General features: G+C 27.1%; 2 protein-coding genes across 2 annotated transcripts; one reads left to right on the forward strand and one right to left on the reverse strand.

Annotated features, from left to right (window-relative positions):
* Window positions 1-9,198: 9,198 nt before the first annotated feature.
* On the reverse strand, window positions 9,199-10,263 carry LOC112692238. The gene has a single exon (XM_025566846.1). The coding sequence runs from the start codon at window positions 10,166-10,168 to the stop codon at window positions 9,578-9,580; it is 591 nt and encodes a 196-aa protein (XP_025422631.1). The 5' UTR covers window positions 10,169-10,263; the 3' UTR covers window positions 9,199-9,577.
* An 8-nt stretch (window positions 10,264-10,271) lies between these two features.
* Window positions 10,272-15,235, forward strand: LOC112692237 (histone-lysine N-methyltransferase, H3 lysine-79 specific-like). The gene is made up of 7 exons (XM_025566845.1): window positions 10,272-10,444; window positions 10,573-10,679; window positions 11,321-11,917; window positions 13,018-13,163; window positions 13,257-13,511; window positions 13,644-13,864; window positions 14,337-15,235. The coding sequence occupies exons 2-7, from the start codon at window positions 10,646-10,648 to the stop codon at window positions 14,482-14,484; spliced, it is 1,401 nt and encodes a 466-aa protein (XP_025422630.1). The 5' UTR covers window positions 10,272-10,444; window positions 10,573-10,645; the 3' UTR covers window positions 14,485-15,235.
* Window positions 15,236-19,718: the final 4,483 nt, after the last annotated feature.

Raw genomic sequence — 19,718 nt, forward strand, 5'->3', positions numbered from 1 at the left:
AATTTGTTACCAAACTGAAAATTGTTATAAAAAGAGTAACATATAAATTACAATTAAAATAATCAAAAAAATGAAAATTTTTCAACCTTCGACCTACCTCATTTAAGTAAATTATATTTTATTTTTATTTAATACTTAACAATGTCAAAGATTTTTTCTTATGTTTATTTAATTAGGTTTATTTAATATTTAGATCGTAAATATATTTATACTATGCGTATGAGAAAAATCTTAACAAAAATTTACATTTCAGATCAAGCCATCGATTCTGAGATGTCTGACTTTCCATTTAATTAACATACCTATCTACTGTATAATGTATGTATTTTACATTTTAATATTATGTTTTTCTTTTACTTTCTCTTTTGATAACAAGATATTAAATTATTTTGATTTAAATACTAGTATATACACTAATATATTACTAGTATATACTCGGTGCAAGTCATTTGGTCGACGTTTTAGTGATCAATAAAATATGATCGAAATATCATGTGATCGAATCGTTTTATAGTCAAAAAACAAATGGTTAAATATTTTATTAATATGATCGAAATGTTTTGAAACCGAATAGGTTTTTTTGGTCGAAATAAAGATAATCATTCGGTATATATATATATATATATATATGTCCCAGGGGCGTATTTAGAAATGTTTTAGGGAGGGGGGGAAAGCACAAACAAAAAGTTCAAAGTATACATAGTTATAACTTTTCCATCTAAAAAAACTGTCGTTATTCATAACCAATTAATCAAAATACAAGTGTTTGATAGAAACACCATTTTATTACACAAATTTATAATAAAACATATTTTAAATATAATTTTTATAATTACAATAACTGAAGACGTCTGGGATGTTTATTAGCATACGCATCAACTGCTTTTTCAGGTTTTATAATTATTTCAGGGTGTTGCTTAAGCAATGTATGTATCATATATATATATCAATATGTATCATATTATCTTGATATATTGATATTTCAGTATTTCACCGTGTGCTCGTGCGTGAAAAATAAGAGGGCCTACAATAATAAATATGAAATACGGTGAATGGAGTGAGGGGCACGGGCCCTATGGACCCACCCTTTAAATACGCCCCTGATATGGCACATATATATTGTATTTTAGTAAGCCCTACTATCGTACGACTACATAAAATAAATACAATATGAAAATCTACTCAAAATGAAACTGAAGCAAAAATTGAAATGTCACTTAATGGACGTGGTAATAAAAAAAAAAAAAAAAATGAAAACTCAAGTACAATTACACAATATACGCATAAAACTTGTGCAAAAAAGATTTTTAGCTGATCCCGGTTATAATTTATTGGAGTACTTAAGAGAAAAGCACAAAATTGTCAATTTTAATTATTTATTGATCATTGTATTATAATAATTGTATTAATACTATTATCTATAGTATTATTGGTGCCGCAACATTTCGACGCGGCAATTTTGGAATATCTACATTTCGACGCGTTTTATCATATTTATTAATATTACCATTATAAATAAACTAGCGGTTCTCAACTTGTGGTGTGTGCCCCCCTTGGGAGACGTGACAATTTTTAAAAAGCAATGAAACATGAAAATGTTATTTTTGATAATTTATATTTAATCAAAACATTATTAAGTGAAACTAAACAATACCAACCCTATCATTTATTTGTATCTACTTCATATTAATAAATTTAAAACTTAATATTTTAGAAAGTGAATATAATACAATTTTTTTTAATAATTCTAATAATAATAATATTATTTTTTTAACAAATAAATTTATTAAGTATTCAAAACAACTTCATTGATTTTTATATTATCATATTTATCCAATAACCAATCATGAAGGCATGATTTAGATTGCTAAAAATTAGACCGGATCTGTAGTATATACAAGCAGGAAATCGGCTGCTTGAAAAAGTGGAATATTTTAAACACTTTTTTTTTATTTATTTATTTTCTTTATTTTAGAAAACGAATATATACAATCTGTATAGACAATACAATAAGTAATAATAATAACAAAAATGTACAGGGCTTGATGGCTTGTATGAAGGGGGCTTCCAGTAACGCTACTTCAACTTAAATACTTAGACAGTTCAATTAACCAAAGCAGCTGAATCATGGAAATAAGACCCAAAATTACACTGGAAAAGTCAGCTTTCATGAATAAGAAAAAATGTTTATACCCCAATAGTATGAGTTTTTGGATGAGGAAACTCTTCATAAAATTATATGTACCCATGGAATGTGTTGCTATACAGCTGCAAAACCTAGATACTAAATAAGGCACAACAACGAAACCTCAAAAGTTTTGAAATGTGGTGTTGGAGAACAATGCTATGAGTGAGTTGGATAGAGCCAAAAAAAGTATTATTAATGAAATAAATTAACGCAGAGAATGAATTAAAACCATCAAAATGAATGGAATATGATTAGTCACATATTGAGGCACAAACACAAAATAGTTTATAGAATAATAGAAGGGAAATTGAAGGTAAGAGAGACCAAGGATGTCTGAGAACCGAGAACTTTATTTGCCAAGCAAATGATCTCCGATGCTAGACTGTCAAGTTACATGGAACTAAATAGGTTAACTTGAAACAGGGAAGTGTGGAGAGCACGTGTCCGATTGCGAAATCAGTCATAGGATTAAATACAAGAAGGGAAGACAGATATATATGTGTATATTAAAAATAATTAAATCTAACGAGTATTATGGTGAGAGGGGCATGGCAGTATAAAATAATATGAAAGGGGGTATTTACCTCAAAAGGTTATGAACCCTTGACATAAACAAATACATTAATAATATTATGTATATATTGGTAAAATAAATTATGTAAAAATGTAAACAATGACCAAGAGCAGTAATATTCAAATGTTAGCGTATACTCGGTGAATATATTGTGCTAGTGTGGTGGTGTAGTGTATATTAAAATGTGTGATTGAACATTTAGCGATACGTATAGCATTCAAAATAAATTTGATGAAATTGGTAATTTATAATTATTAAAATTAATATCAAAATATATACAAGTATATAATGCTATTATATTGATATATATAATAAAATTATATAAATTACATATAAATTTTATCGAAGTATTTTCTTATCAAGCGATGAAATAATTGTATCATAAAACGCGTCGAATTGACATTCCTCGAAATGTCTCAATGTTTATGCATTCAATTGCTTTGCGTCGAATTTACCTCGTTCATTTTACGCACATCAAAATGACGTACATTCAATAATAATTACAAGTATTTCATTATTTTATTACACATATTTAATAATAATTTAATCATGTTTTTAAAACAACATTTTTTACTAGTATGGTTTTTTTTAAATAATTACCTTAAAATGTGTATTTTTCAACCATAGTATATTTCGATCTCATAACATTTCTATAACTTGATTTGTGAATATTAAATTTTTCGATCAAAAATATTTTCGAATAGGACATTTCGATCACTAGACATTCGATTTTTTATTTTATTTTTATTTTTGATTTATTAGAACTTAGATGAAAAATACAGGTAACGTTTTCAAAACTGGGTGTCTATTTTTGAATTTTACATTAGCACAATAATCATATTAATACGCTAAAACATTGCGTTTTAGTTCAACTATTAGTGTGAAAACAAAAAGCCGTATTTTTGAACGATGCACACTAAAACTATTTTATTAGTGCATTAACATTTTAGATAAACTTATTTGAGTGGGTGTCTATTACACAAATCATATTTTAGCTTATAAATAAACATTACCTATTGCTTATTTGTTATTTGAAAACAATCAAACATTTGTGCGCCATTTATTTGTGAAATCGTGGTTGTTTTCATATATTTATTTTTATATTTATCTGTTTAGTAAATTATAAAATCCGTCTCGTGGGTGCCTCTGACGTTCCACATGACACAGGCACTCACGGGCCATGGTTGTTTCCAGTGGTACCTCCATCGCATGGGCAGGGCCACCATTCCGCGTTGCTGGCAGTGCGCAGATGACTCGGACATCGCAGAACACACATTATTCCAGTACTCCTACTGAGAAGGATTCCGGGAAGCGCTAACCTCCCGGCTAGGTCGTCGTCCGACACCATCGACGTATTTGGCATTATTCGTGGTCCAGCGTTCGAGACTCTGTTGCCGGATCCAACAGAGAAGCACGTGATTCTCAAAGAAGCGGAGAAAGTTTTCAAACTCTTTTATAGAATTGTGGAAAATATCCTTACTGCAAAGGAGGATGAGGAAAGACATCATCAGGCCGCAGAAAGACCTCCGGATTTACCAAACAACGTGTAGTTAAGTTCTTACAAATGTAGCCGAAGGCAAAATCTGAGAGTATTATTATAACTACCTATTGTAATAGCTATCGAATGGGAGATTGGCCCGTCGCAACTACGTGATTTTGTAATTGATTATTAATTATTATCAATAAACGATGGGCCCGGAAGAGAAGTACTGGCACCATGATTCCTCCTCCGGCTCTCGATACTAACGGAAAAAAAAGAAAAAAGTAAATTATAAAATAATAAACATTTTAATAATATAAAACATTTGATTAACTTAAATTGCCTCTTAAATATAAAAAAATTATAAATTGTCGAAGAAAGGCAATATATAGTTCGATTTAATGTAGCTGAGGATCCTTTTATTGGTATGATAAATTAAAAATGTATAATAGTTTATTTTTATTTTATCAATAAGTAATTAATTAAAGATACAACTAAGTATAATATTATATTTATAATTGTTGGTTTGACTGAAAGAGTTTGTCATTTGTCAAAAAATGTAGGTCAACTAAAACTCTCGTAAGTTTGTTAATAGACGAATTGAATCTCTAACTTCAACCACTATTTAAGAAATCAGCTATAAGTATTGAGCGTAAGGTAAATGCATACCTATGTAGTATATATAATCCATTTGTACTTATGATTTGGCTAATGATTAGTGCGAACTCAAATATAATATAAATTCTCATTGAATATATTTGTGATTATTATTATTATAACAATGGGTTATGAATGGTATAATTTATAATAATGCACATGTCATATGCCCACATGGTAAATATGTTTACAATTGTAATAAAATGAAATGCATCTCCATTATAGAGAGGAAATGTAAGAGAAATTATTTTAAATCATTATTTCGTACCTACATGTAATTCTATAAGAATAAAGCATTTATTAGGAACACAATAAATTGAACTAACAATTTATTATTACATTTAGGCTACTTCAACAATAGGTCTGTAATTTATATGAAAATAAATAATGAATACTTGTGATAGCTAAAATAGTCAATACGTATTGTTATATGTTTATATGTATGTAGACATATTATCATCATAATATTTGTACCGAAACGAACGTCAAGTAGTAAGTATGCTGTATGAGATTCCTATTTACATATAATATAGAAGAAATTCTATGTACTAAATTATAATAATCTTCCGTTTAAAAAATGCATTATATTATAGCCAATGGAAAATGGTTGATTACATTAAATTAATGTAATGTAATATCAAATTAATCCATGGCGGCATGTTCATAAAACGTAATACTTCTCCATAATTATCATAAATACTTTTGTTGTAATATTTTTTATTACGCGCTAGAGTCCGATTGAGGCACGATTTGCTTAGTAAATGAATAATTATAATGTTTAAGATGTCAATTTCGAAGAATTGAAAACTTAATACTAACCTTGATTAACCTTAATATCTATTACTTCAAGTTTTAAGTAGAGTAGATGGTTTAGAACAACTATTATAAGTGTTAGGTTTATTTTAAATCTTTCTCGTAATTTTTCAATTGTTCTTAAAAATAAATAAAACTATAAAATGTAATCGCTTGTTATATCGTGATGACATACATATCACATAAATACGTGATATATATTTGAGTACTAATTATGTGAGATGATATATTAAATGTAAATAATTATTTTATATCATCTTAGCTGAGTGTAATGACCTAACTTAGCTTTCAAATGTCTACTAATAATCTATAATATTCATAATAATTTATAATGGTTTTTTTTAAATTCAATTCAAATATGTAAAATAATTTTTTATAAGCATTGAATGTATTGGCATGCATACGGGAGCCCTACAGTATAAGTCTAGGAGTTTGAGGCCTGTATTTAACTGATGTTGCTCAAATTAAATGTAATTTATTCTAAAATATTTGGTAAAAAATAAATTATGTTACGTAATAGAATTTTTTTTTTCCAAATTTTCGTGCAAAACTTATGTAATATATCATCTACGATTGGTTACAAAAATATAAACCATAAATAAATGACGCTATCTAAAAATAATATACGATATTCAAGGAAAACATATTCATTGGGACTAATATTCTACAACATTGAAAAAAAAATTAAAGTTATTTTTATTTAATTATTTATACATTATAATTTATTAAATATAATTACACGATTTGTTAGGATATGTACCAAAAGTATTGTAAGCAATATAGGTCTACATAATTTGAACGTTAAATCGATGAACTGAATGATTAAATGGTACATAAATCTATTTTTACATACAATACGTATTTGTTAAAATAAATATATTCGTGTTTAAAAATTTAACGTAGAAGTACAATAAACTGTTTCTTTTATGTTTATAATAAATTTAAAATATCTAAAAATATCAAATAAATTTTTTTTTTATTATCTATAAAAATGTACATAATATAGTATAACCATAACTAGAGTCTGAATTTTAAAGGAATTTACTTACTTTCTATTAATTCTAACCAATACATGTTTCAGCATAAAAAGCTACAAAAACTATTCATTGAGTTAAAAATCAGTGTAACTGTACACTTAGGTGCCTATTAAATAAAATCTGCGACGCAAGTAATATGCACCACTGAATATAACGTATCAACGAACAATATGGATTTTAAGGCTGTTGTGAACACAAAATCGAAAAAAAATAAATACCGAAATTGAAAAAAATGAATATCGATATTCGAAATCAAAAGCGAAATCGCAAAAAATAAAAATCAATATTTGAAACCAAAATCGAAATTAAAAAAAACTAATATCAATAATCAAAATGGAAATTTTTTATTTCTATTTCAAGCCCTGATTAATTTTATCAAAAATTTATTGTATTACCACAATAAATTGTTTTGAATTATTTTGTACCCTATTTGTTAGTTTTTGAGTTCTGAAACTTAAAAATTGCAATACCAAACAATTTAGGAATATTAACTGTTTTCGTTATTTTCTATAGCCCTTCAAATACGAACATCGAGAAACACCCAATATTACATGTATACGAATTAGACAAGTATTCTTTACAAGCAACTATTTGATAATGATTCTCAATTAAGGATATAAGCCATGTAAGTTAAGAAACACAGATTATTAATCCATCGTTTTCAATCATCAAATATTTAGATGGTATATAAAACAATAAGTTTAAAATATTTATTTTTTATATTTGTATAACATTTTATGAGCATTGTCACATAAAAAAAACTTTAAAATAATCGATACACAATAGTTTAACTTTATTATGAATAATTATGATCATCACATTTTTCATAATTACTAGGTAGGCGTGCAATATATTAATTTAATAAAACCAATCTTACCTTTTTCATTATTTAATTACTTATAAAAAAAATATTATAAGTAATTTAGATGTTTAATTAGTACAATTTTAGTATTTAACAAATAAGTTTTAGAATAGGAACTCATTAGCAATAAAACACAATTAATTATTCAACAAATTAGTTGTAATATAAAATTTTAAATATGCCTATCCTTCTGTTTTATACTTTTACTACATAATTATTTTACATAGATATTTTGTTTTCTTTTAAATAGGTTTAACTTTCGTTTTTATGTGATATTTATCAGTTATTACTTAAAATATTACATTTACAATTTCACTAATTATAGAGTAATTATAATTTTTAATTAATAGACATTTATATGAAAATAAAACATTTTATAAAAATATAAAATAGGTATATAATAAATATAATTATGGTAATTTTGTTGTAAATATTTGCTAAATAAATTATAATATTATAATATTTGCTGTCGGTATGTGCATGGATGTAGAAAATCGAGACGAGTGGAGGTTTAGAACAAGGGTGGCCGACCCCAAATAGTTGGGAGAATGGTAAAGGAGAAGAAGAAGAATAAATTAAATATCCTAAAATAAAAATATGTTTCATGATTTGCATTATTTATTTTGCTTCCTACCATACTAAAGTTAATTTGGGTGTAATATAAAAACATAACACCTAATGCAAATTTATTAGAGAAAAGTAGGTTAATTTTTTTAAACAACATGGGCTGGATAGGTAAGTATTAATTAATCAGTGTTCTCGAAAATCACTATGAATAATATTTACTTACAAACTGTAGGTATTCATATTAAATAGCAGTAAATTTTTATGAAGATATACAATATATTCAACAGTAATATATAATTATAAATATTTTTTTTTTATTATTTACAAGTATATACACAATCTATACAAATTAATGGACAATTAGTTTATAAGATAAAAGGCCATACATAACATGAATAAGAAGCCACCCATTAGTAACATTTAGTTTAGCATATGTTTAAAATTGACAAGATATATTATTAATTTAAATGGTCACGACACAATTTTTTTTTAAGTTTGCGCTGTGGGTTTCCAGAAAGTGTGAAGGTAGGTATGTAATTTTTTTATTAATGGGTTGGAATGATTTTTTAGTTTGGCAAAAACCATTTGTAAAATAATTCCATTTCAGTTATAACAGGTTTAATACCTAAATCTTGATTCAGGGTTAAATTAGAGATATATAAAGGAGCGTTTGTGATATTTCTTAGAGTAATATTATAAATATGATTAATAACAGCTAAGTTGTAATTTTCATTCAAACTATTATTTTCTACTTATATTGTATATAAAAATGTAACAACCAAGTGTAAATATATAAATTGCAATAAAATGTAAAAACTATAATAATACAATTGGTTTACTTATTAGTCAATTTAGTTGATGATCATATTAACTCAATACCCTATAGCACATTTTCTTTTTATTATACTTGATAACTTAAACAAATACTTTTTATAGTATATAGAGTTATTTAGATAATAATAACTTTTCATCTATAACTTTAGGTAACTAGTTAACTGTAAATAAGAACAATAATAATAATTAAGAGCACAAACATGGAAATTACTTTTATTTAAAAATATATACATTATTTTACCGAAGTCCCAACAATGGTTGGCTTCTTCGATCATGACCACTGTCTCGATAATACTTATTTGTAAATATCATTAACAACTCTTCCCACTTGTACTTATTGTAAAAGCATTTCACAGATTGTACAACAAAAATAAAGAACAAAAAAAATATATATACATTATTTTATTTTTTTTATTACCATATCAATTAAAAATGCTTAAAAACTAAAATAGGTATTATGAACAACAGCAATGTTGAAAAATGTTGGATTTTCAACTCGCAGCACATTGTACACTGATATATATTTATATATATGGAAATATAATAATACATAATAGGGAGTCGATTAGGCCATAGCCTCAGACACTCGTACCCAGTCGAATGCAGCTAACAAGGGGTCCTCCCGTGTCGGAACACGGTCCCAATTCCAATACATCAATTGCCGAGTCACTTCGTCGTCAGCAGTCACTTTGACGGTCGCCTCAAAATTGTCCGGCTCGACTTTACTGCTGCACAAGATCCCGACGTAGCCATCCGGCATGTTGAGTTCGACGCCTGTCAACGGTTTACCGCGCAGCGACGCGTGCCACAAGGCGCCGTTCTCCTCGTCGGCCGTGGCGTCCGTGTACGGACGGAAATATCGGTCAACCGGAGCCGAGAAGGTTTGCTTGTCGGAGTCCGGCGACCGCGGATGTATCTTACACGGCAACAAGTGCAACGACTGCCGTGCCTGGACGACGGTCTGCTCGTCCAGTGGTCGTCGGCCGTCTCTTTTCTTGAACACGAGACTCATGTTGGCGAAGCGGGAACGGCTGACGGAACGAAATGGGTCTCGAATATCGGAAGGATCGTCAACACGTGACGCGTTGTGTACGCAACCGGTAGCGGTCGTTTTGTTTTGTTTTTTTAACCGTTGTCGCGCGGGACGGACTATCATAGATGATAAAGAATTTTATTAATTTGTTTTACTCGTTATGTATGCGAACAACGCGATGATAACTGGTGATAAGAACTTGATCGTTCGGTGATATAACACTGATCGCGGAATCCGGTGAACGCAATCGCGTCTCGTTTTCACGACACCATTACTCGGGCGTTGAACGCGTACGGGAATCGCTAATCGCTGATGAACACCGGGTCGGACGAGCCGTACGTAGGTACGCGGTGGCGTCCGATGCAATCGGTCGTTGATGGGCGACCTGACGGCGCGTAGGTGAGTGCATTATTGACTGTTTTCGTTGTCTTTTTGCGTTTGGTTGTAGATCATATTGTCGACCACTGATATACGTTTTTTTTGGTTTTTTACCGTTTCAATAACTTTCGATTGCGACCTGTTTGCAGTTGTCGAATGAACACCGCAGCTGTTGTTGCTGTCCGTAATTCCTGAGAACTTGACAACTTGGACAGCGACGGGATGGCGTACTACTACTATTACCAGCAACACCACAGTGAGTATCATCATTATTATTGTTATTTTCAATATTATTGTCTAGTACGTCACTATTAGATGAAATTAAAAGTTAAAGTTATCAACTATATGATATTCATTACTTTAAAATAGTTACTAAAGTATAATAATCTTTCTCATACTGATCCGCTGTGCTCAATGTGATATTCTCATACTGCATTTAATTCCTATACTTTGTACTCCTCAAGGTTACATATTTAAATTATGGATATTTTGCATCTACGACCAAGTAATTAGAGAAAACAATTTATATATTGTCCACTTAGGAAAGAATTAGATCTTCAATAAATTTTAGTTGCAATACATGTCTGAAAAATTGCATTTGATCTTGATAATAAATCCTTGTTGCACATAATTAACATATGACATGAATTTTAATGTATACGATTATTTATACCTTATTCGTTACCATCTAGATATGTAGTCACATAACCAAGATATATTTATAAGTTACATTTTCAGACTAATAAGTTTTGTTAAGCTTCTGTGTTTTATTGGGTAACTTGAGGATGATTCTCAATTTATTTATTCGTTCATTCATTAAAATAGTTATTGATAATACTTTATCAGTATTAATATAAATTATTAATTTATAAATATTTGTTTTTTGTATTTTAACAGCTTCACCTGATCCAATTTCTCCAGGAACAACAACAGCAGAATTAACACCACCACCAGTATTACTATTATCACCACAACAACAAAAACAACAACAATTGAATTTACCATTGCTCACACCAATTTTGCCATCAGTTACTACATCAATGCCAATGACAACTACTGCAATAACATCAGAACAAAATCAACAACTACCTACACCAAATACATTTATTAGGCATTGTGATGATATTGGTTTGTTTCATGATCTTCAAAATATTGTGGTCATGGGTTCATTAACAGGATCATCAGATGATACAGCTAGTACAACTGTACCTATTACTACTAATGTTGCAATGGTCACCACATCAACATCAACTGAACAACCAATTACTTCAAATGTATTTGGCCCATCATCAACCGCTATTGTGACTACCTTAATGATGGCTAATCCATTTGATGAAACTTTCAAACAAGCAGTATTACAACAACAAAAAAGCAATACCAATTCTTCAGAAATTATTTTCAACAACAATAATAACAATGATGGTGATTTAAACACTCCATTTATAGCTACTACCACTGCTGTGGATATATCCAATAACAGCAAAAATAATAGTTGTAAGCATTAATATTAAAATTAATTAAAAGCTGAGTTCAAAATGAATGCAAATGGTATTTAGACAAAAAATATATAAATTATTATTGCAGTCATTTTTTTTCCACTGGAAGCTATATAAAATATTTTGAGTAATTTAATTTAAAATATAATGAATGTTTTTTTTTATAAGGATCAACTTACTCTTCAAAACCAACCATAGTAAATAATGTATTATAATTTATGATGTAATTAAGTTGGTAATGTAAACATCTTGTTAATCATGTTAATTTTAATAAAATTTATAAAGTTTAAATAATAATGATAAACAATATAATCAGTTTTTAAAACTAGATTTACAGCATAGTCAATGATGTATAAGTCATATTTCTTTTCATTAAACATACAACTATTATACAATGATGTTAAAGTAAATGGCTAGTAGTTATGGGCACTTGCAAAAAATTTATCAAGGGAGGGCATAATTAAATCAAACACTAAAAAGTATATTAAAATTTTATTTTTAGCAAATAATAAAATATGTCAGAATTATACACATTTTAGTCGTTATTAAATAAAAACTGAAGTCTTTGCAGTTATTCAATTACAAACCTTGTTATTAACTGTTTAATTAATTTTCTCAGGGGGGGGATAACCTGTCTTCCCCTCCACAGGGACCCATGCTTGAAGGAAATATTCATAATTTTTAAGTAACCAGAATACATCTAATATATGATTTGTGATCCTGTGACTTCATAAGAAGACTTATAATGATTTAATGATTTCTATCAAAAAATTATGATTTTTTCAAGATTTAATTCATTTTTCAATAAAAATGTTTCTACAATTATTTTTCAACTGTAGTTGTTGTATACATTTGGTACACATGGTATACATTTTTACAGATTTGATACATAATAAAAACAAAATAATCATTGACATGTTAAAAATGTACATTTAAAAAATATTTAAATTTACTTGTATATACTTAATAACACATTTTGTTTTATTTAATTATAAATTAGTTATATTAAACATAGTATAACTGTGAATAGTATTTACTTATTCTTTATACATATCATGGTAGTGTTTATATTTTTAGTTTAAAAAATTATTTGTACAGCTTTGACGATGAAAACTACTTCTATGGATATGATGACTACTACTGCAGAAGCAGCTTCAACTGAAATTGAATCTCTGATGACAACTTCAACTACCGTTTCTAATTTACATCAGCAAAATCTGTTTATTTCAACAACAGCATCAGAAGTAAGTAAAAAGTTGAACTATTATATATTTATAAATATAATTTTTTATTTTAACATTGTATCACTTACTATTCATGTTACTCCTACATTCAAGACGACAGCTGGAACGGTATTGGTAATGATGGTAGAGCAACAGCAGCAACAAAGACAACGGCATAACTTAATTGTCCCTGTACAGTCCCAAAACCATCAACAGCCCTTCATCATTCCAACAACTACAACTACCACTAGTGTTATTGACACGACTACAATGACTAGTCATCTTCAAGACTATTATAGAAATGAAGGAGGTAATGAAAATGGTGATATAGTTATTAATGTTGAAAGTGAAACAACTAATATTAAACAGGTATTACTTTTTTATATTTTATCTACTTATTTTTTATATTGACCAACTGTTTGTACCATTGTGTGTACTTTTATATGTTTTTCCATAATAATATTGATAATATGTGTTTTTATGATTTATGTGTAAGTGAAGACATTGAAACAGAATCTATTAGGAAAACGACTAAAGGAAAAACAAAAGCCACTCTTTTTTACTAAAAGACATCAGGAGCTCAGGCAGCTACAACTGCAGAATAATGATATTAATGTCACGACAAATACCATTAGCAATGATAATGGAATCAATAATGATAGTCAAGAAGATATCAATGATCGAAAACAGAAACAAAAACAAGAACTATTAGAGAGGAACAGGTAAATTATTTATTACTATTTTTTTTTCTATTAATTCTTGATTTCACTTATTAATTTTAACTTTTATGAAGAAAAACAAAAATTAAGAATTTACAATATACTATTTTATTTTATTTTATTTTTTTTTTGTATAAATAAATTAAAATTTTTAAAAATAATATATCATTTATATTTTTATCAAGGTATTAGCGCTTTTAATTTTTTACATTATTTAGGACATTAAACAAAATGAACGGTGATATTTTACCATACATTTTTCTATTCCTTTAGAATTTACTAAGAAAAAATTAAACAAATTAACACAATTTTTATAATTTTATTAATTTTCAATAATTATCTAATCATTCTCCGTGCATGATTGAAATTGACACATTACTTCTCTTTTAGTAGCTGCTATTGTAGTTCAAGTTTTTGATTAATATATAAGAATAAAACCAATTATATTTAATATGTGTATAAATTAATATTACAGGTCAGCAGCAAGAAGGTGTAGAATTAAACGAAAGCAAAGGTGGGAACTCCTCTCTGAAGAGAACCGAAGGCTCAAAATTGAAAACGGACGATTACGCGATGCTATTGCAAAACTTGTTAGTCCTGGCTGTAGTGGTTTACAACAATAGGTTCAACATCAAATTAACCAGCACTCAATATAAGCTTTAAACAGTGATGATAATAGATGTTTGAAAAATTGTTGATGGTTTCTATTTATTAATAACCTAGTAATATTTCATACAATGTTGATGAATATGACTGATGGTATATACTGGTATTAAAATATTCTTTTCAACTGATTAGATATGTTATTAAAAATAATTGTTCTCAATTATAGTATAATCAAATATGATATACTTTACCTATACGAAATTTCTTTTGTGTTCAATTTTATTACCAATAAATTTAACTATAATTTAAAATAATATATATGATAATAAAATACAGTGGTCAACGCTTATTGGACTTATATTTAATTAACTGATTTGTTTATTGGAGTCTAGACGAGTTTTTTTGATATATATATATACACATAGAAAAGAATGTATCTATTAGAATCACTGCACCAGTTAATGGAGTAATTTCTTATTTCTACACATTAATATATATCAATACAAATCTTTTAGATTTACATTTTATTATTAAGCTGGAATTTTAATAATGTTTAAAATTTCATTTTATTTTCAGTCAAAATATTTGTATCATATTCCATTTTCTTATTGAACATTGTTCACTTTATTGAATAATTAACTTAATAGACTCAAAATGGTCTAGTCTCAAACTAAGTCTAATGAGTGGTGACCACTTAAGTGTAAAATAATATGCAAGTATGGATTTTCTTTATAAAAATGAATAATAAGGTGAATATAATGACATACTATTTAAATTTTTTTATTTAATTTATCACATTTTTTTGGTGTTTTTATTATTTAATTATTTATATATAATAGTATCATCAAGGAAGAGAAAATGTTTTATTTTTTTTGTTATTGTTTTATGTTTTAAAAATTTAAGTTATGATTATTAAGAGATATTTTTTTTTTTTTTTGTTTGAGGAATATTTCTTTAGACTTGTTAAAGCAATCTTATTATATTTATTAATATTCTTAAAAAGAATTGTTTACTTTTCTAAATTTAATAACTCTGTACAATAAACAGCGTAATAATGTTCTAATTAGCAATAGGTTTTATTATAAACTATTCAATTTATAACCAATTAGGGAATATTGGGAAATAATTAAATATTGTATATCAATGGTGATAGTTATTACATTTTTCACTTTGTAATATGTTTTAAATTTTCTTAATGAATGTAATTATATATTCTAAAAAAGTTATAAAACAATCACATCTATATTTTACAATGTGTATTGTAAACATGGTAATAATTAAATTTTTTAGTTATTTCTGTGCTTACAATATTTTATAAAAACTAAAATTAGTATGGCTGTTTGTTATCAATTTATTTATATAACATTTAAATTAAATACATTTTTTTATATTACAAAAATAATAAAATGTAGTAATATTTTCAAAATGAACATGATTTAAAAGTATAGAAAAGTTAATTTAATTTGTGAAACAATACTTTTTATAGCTTATTTAATATAAGTCTTAAGAAAATATGAATGAATATCTGTTTATGAAATTCTTTAATTAATTTGAATTTTACATATATTTTAAGCAAGAAATTTATTATAATTTAAAAAAATCGAAGTACATCAATAAAATAGTAAATATAAAATATTTTACTTATATTATCAATAGTTATTAAAATATAATTGTTTTGTTATAATTAGTTTGATGATGCAATAATTTGATCTTTTGTTTTCTATGAATTTTATTTAAGCCATCCAGATATTGTTTTTATTATTTTTTTTTAATTGTTTTAAATACATATTGTTTTAATTTGACTTTCTAAGCTCATTTATAGTTTTAATTTTGTTGTATTTTAAATTGTGTTTATATTTTGCATTCTTGTCATATTGATAAATGTTATGTCATTTAAGTGTAATTTAAAAATAAATCATGTTCAATATTATTATAATCATTGAAGTACACACAGGACGTGTCGAGTGTATCTAGGCACTATCTGAACATTTTATTCTATAGTTACTGTGGTTAATAAATAATACATTTATATTATTTTTTCTTTGTCCATTTAATTCTGTTGTTATAGTTCTAATAAGAAAATTATCAACAAAATGGTTACATATACTTTTTTGGAGTGTGTGATATTTAATTACTCAATATAATTATGAAAACTAATTTAAAGACAGTGTATAGAATTAATTAATATTTTGTATTATCTAGTAATGAAAGGTAAAAAAAAATTGTTTGGAGGGATTGCTTCTTTCCCTTTCATTTTATTAGTCAATTTTTCTCAGGCGCACTCCTATGATTATAATATATTACTTGTAAGGTGCTCACCATGTTATTTGAAAGTCAAGTTAAATTTTTCAGTGTATAGAACAACATTTTTATGATTGAAATTACTTTGATGGCATTTATAGTTATTCTTATTTTCCCTGTAGTGTGACAAATTTATTTAATGATACAGTGATAAATGTTTTTAAAGATTTAATATTTTTTGGCTTACATTTATTATTTACTATATAAAATACATAACATGTATAAAAAAAGCCTAATTTAATTATGAAGCTAACCAAAGATATTTTATGAAGTGAGATTGATTTAAGATTTATTTTCCTTTTTTTTTAAAAAAAATGTTTATATTAAAAAATTTATAAATATTACCTTATATTTTTTAAGTAATTAACATTTCTAATAAATTTTTTTTTTTACATACTCCATCGGCATCAATCATTATTATCATTATTTATAACAGTATTTTATCAATGTTATAGTATATAGTTTGTATGTTGTAATGAACATAGAAAATTGATTTAACAATAAACAGACTACCTCTGTACATGTAAGTTACATGTAAATATAGAATATTCTTACTTAGTTAACTACAATAGTAGAATGTGCGACTAATGTAAGTGTAATATTGGTTCACATTATAGTCATGCTTATAAAAAATAACCAACTATAACTAATCGTTAACTTAACTTGTAAATGAATTGTTTATTAATTCGTTTTATTTTTTTGTACACAAATTTTACACAGACAACAATGATCTTGTGCATACTATGTTACTTATCACCGGCTTGATTTCAATTTAAGGAATTGATGATGTATGAAGTTAAATTAAATAACAGACTAACACTTTTTACAATATTTTTATTAAATAATTCAAAATATTAAATAAATCTGATACAAAGTGACATAAAGTTGCTCGCAGTTCCGTGACTAGAACTCATCTAAATTAGGGTATAATAATTTCCATCTTTTTTCTATATGGTTCAGTTGACGTCATAGGACGCTGCACCTGGTGTTTTGGCTATATCCAGAAATAGGTTTATGACTTTATAGTCCAGTGTACAATTGTCCTTTGCTGATTTTGATTACTGACGTCTTCTTTTATTAATTAGTATACTAGAAATTCCCAGTATTTCTAATTATACTATTATTTCATGTGCATTTACATTGATATCATGTAGGTACAAAAAATGTATATTATAAATAGATATAATTCAGACAATGATGCATATACCAGTATTTCCTGGTAAAAGCTTCCTGTACCAGGGACGCCCGGATGGGGGGCCAGTGGGAGCCATTGCCCCCCCCTGAGATTTTCGCGTCACTTACAAAATTGGAAGTTATTTTACATAAAGCTGATCTTGGGTATTCAGTGACTATTTGACAATCCTTGTATCTAACAAGTATCTAACATTTTTTTAATCAACAAATAATGATTCAATTAATTTATTTGCTTCAAACAAAAGGAGATTGTCATTACTTTTTGAATAAAATAATAAAATATGATGCGAATTCAATCAAATAAAGTTGTTTTTTGCTTAAACTTTATTATATTTTTTCTTATAAATATTAAAACTAATAACTAATAATGTAATTTTATATAAACTTAAATGAGTTTTGATATTTAAAAAATTATTATTGATAGTAATACAAAATATGAGTAGATGAAATATGTAGCAGTAAATCTTCCTATAAGTATTTAGGTACTTACAATTTTTTTGCCCCCCTGAGCTACATTTCTGTGGGCGTCCCTGTCCTGTACGTTTATATTTAAAAATAATAAGGATACAATGTCACATAAAGTATGACCAATCATTAAAAATACAGATGATTGTATACTAATTAACTATTACATCAATTTAAGCGTAATATTACATGTGGTATAAGAGAGCCCATAACAGTAATTTCATTATAAGTGTTGAGAACCAGATGTTGAACTTGCAGAATGAATGTACGATTTTGATAGTAAAGACGTTACATATTTATTAGACTCAAAATACAATAGTTTTACATAAAAAGTGTGTAATGCTTAGACGAAAGATTCTAATGTACACTCCTTCATGCGATAGAGGGCTTACAGCAATAAACTAATAAGTCATAACAGTCTAGCTGTGCACATTCAAACTGGGTCGAATGAATCTCCTGTGAGTAATGAGTGTGTGTATTCCTGGCCTGTGAGTGAATAATCCAACTGCCTCTTGTCTTCACTTACCTCGGTATATATGCTGGATTTTCTACTTTATAGATCATCATTCTTTGGCGTGGGCCTGTCCTGGACATCACGTCGCTCCTGTTGTCCTTGATTTCATATTTTATAATTGACAATTCGTATTCACCTGAGGGTAACATTGCGAAAGTTTGACAATATATCTATAGCTCATTACATTATGAAAGTATTATTATTGATTCAAAGGGGCAGCTCATCTTGTAGTTATTAATAATTGATTTGATTTAGCATTGGACATTTCGAAAACATATTTAAGTCTAAGGTTAATCATTATACAAGCGTGACACTTTTCATATATTATAATACTTAGTAAAGGCCCGTTTTGTAATATAATCTTCTATTTTTACTTATTTGTGTTAAGCACTTTGAGTTTTATAATTTAACAATTTAACATTGATCAACCATGAATTAAAGAAACACTGAAACTAGAATGAATTGAAGAAATACAGAATATCGAAAATTTTACACGATAAAGAACTTAGGACCTGTTGCGTGCCAACCGATTGATCGAATCTCAGTTATTCACTCAGTCTGTTAAACGCTTGATTTAAGTGGATGTTGTAAATAATTAATACCTACTAGCTGTGATTAAAGTGATTTATTTAAACTATTCAAAATTATTCTAAGTACAAATAATTAAATAAACTGTTGAAATTCTAAGTTTTAATTTTTAAACTGTAATGAAATATTCTAAGTCCTAATAATTTAATAACTGTTCAAATTCTAAGTCCAAACCATAACATACACTAA

Source organism: Sipha flava, unplaced genomic scaffold (assembly GCF_003268045.1).
Source record: "Sipha flava isolate LNK unplaced genomic scaffold, YSA_version1 71_pilon_pilon, whole genome shotgun sequence".
In the NCBI taxonomy this organism is placed as follows: Eukaryota; Metazoa; Arthropoda; class Insecta; order Hemiptera; family Aphididae; genus Sipha; species Sipha flava.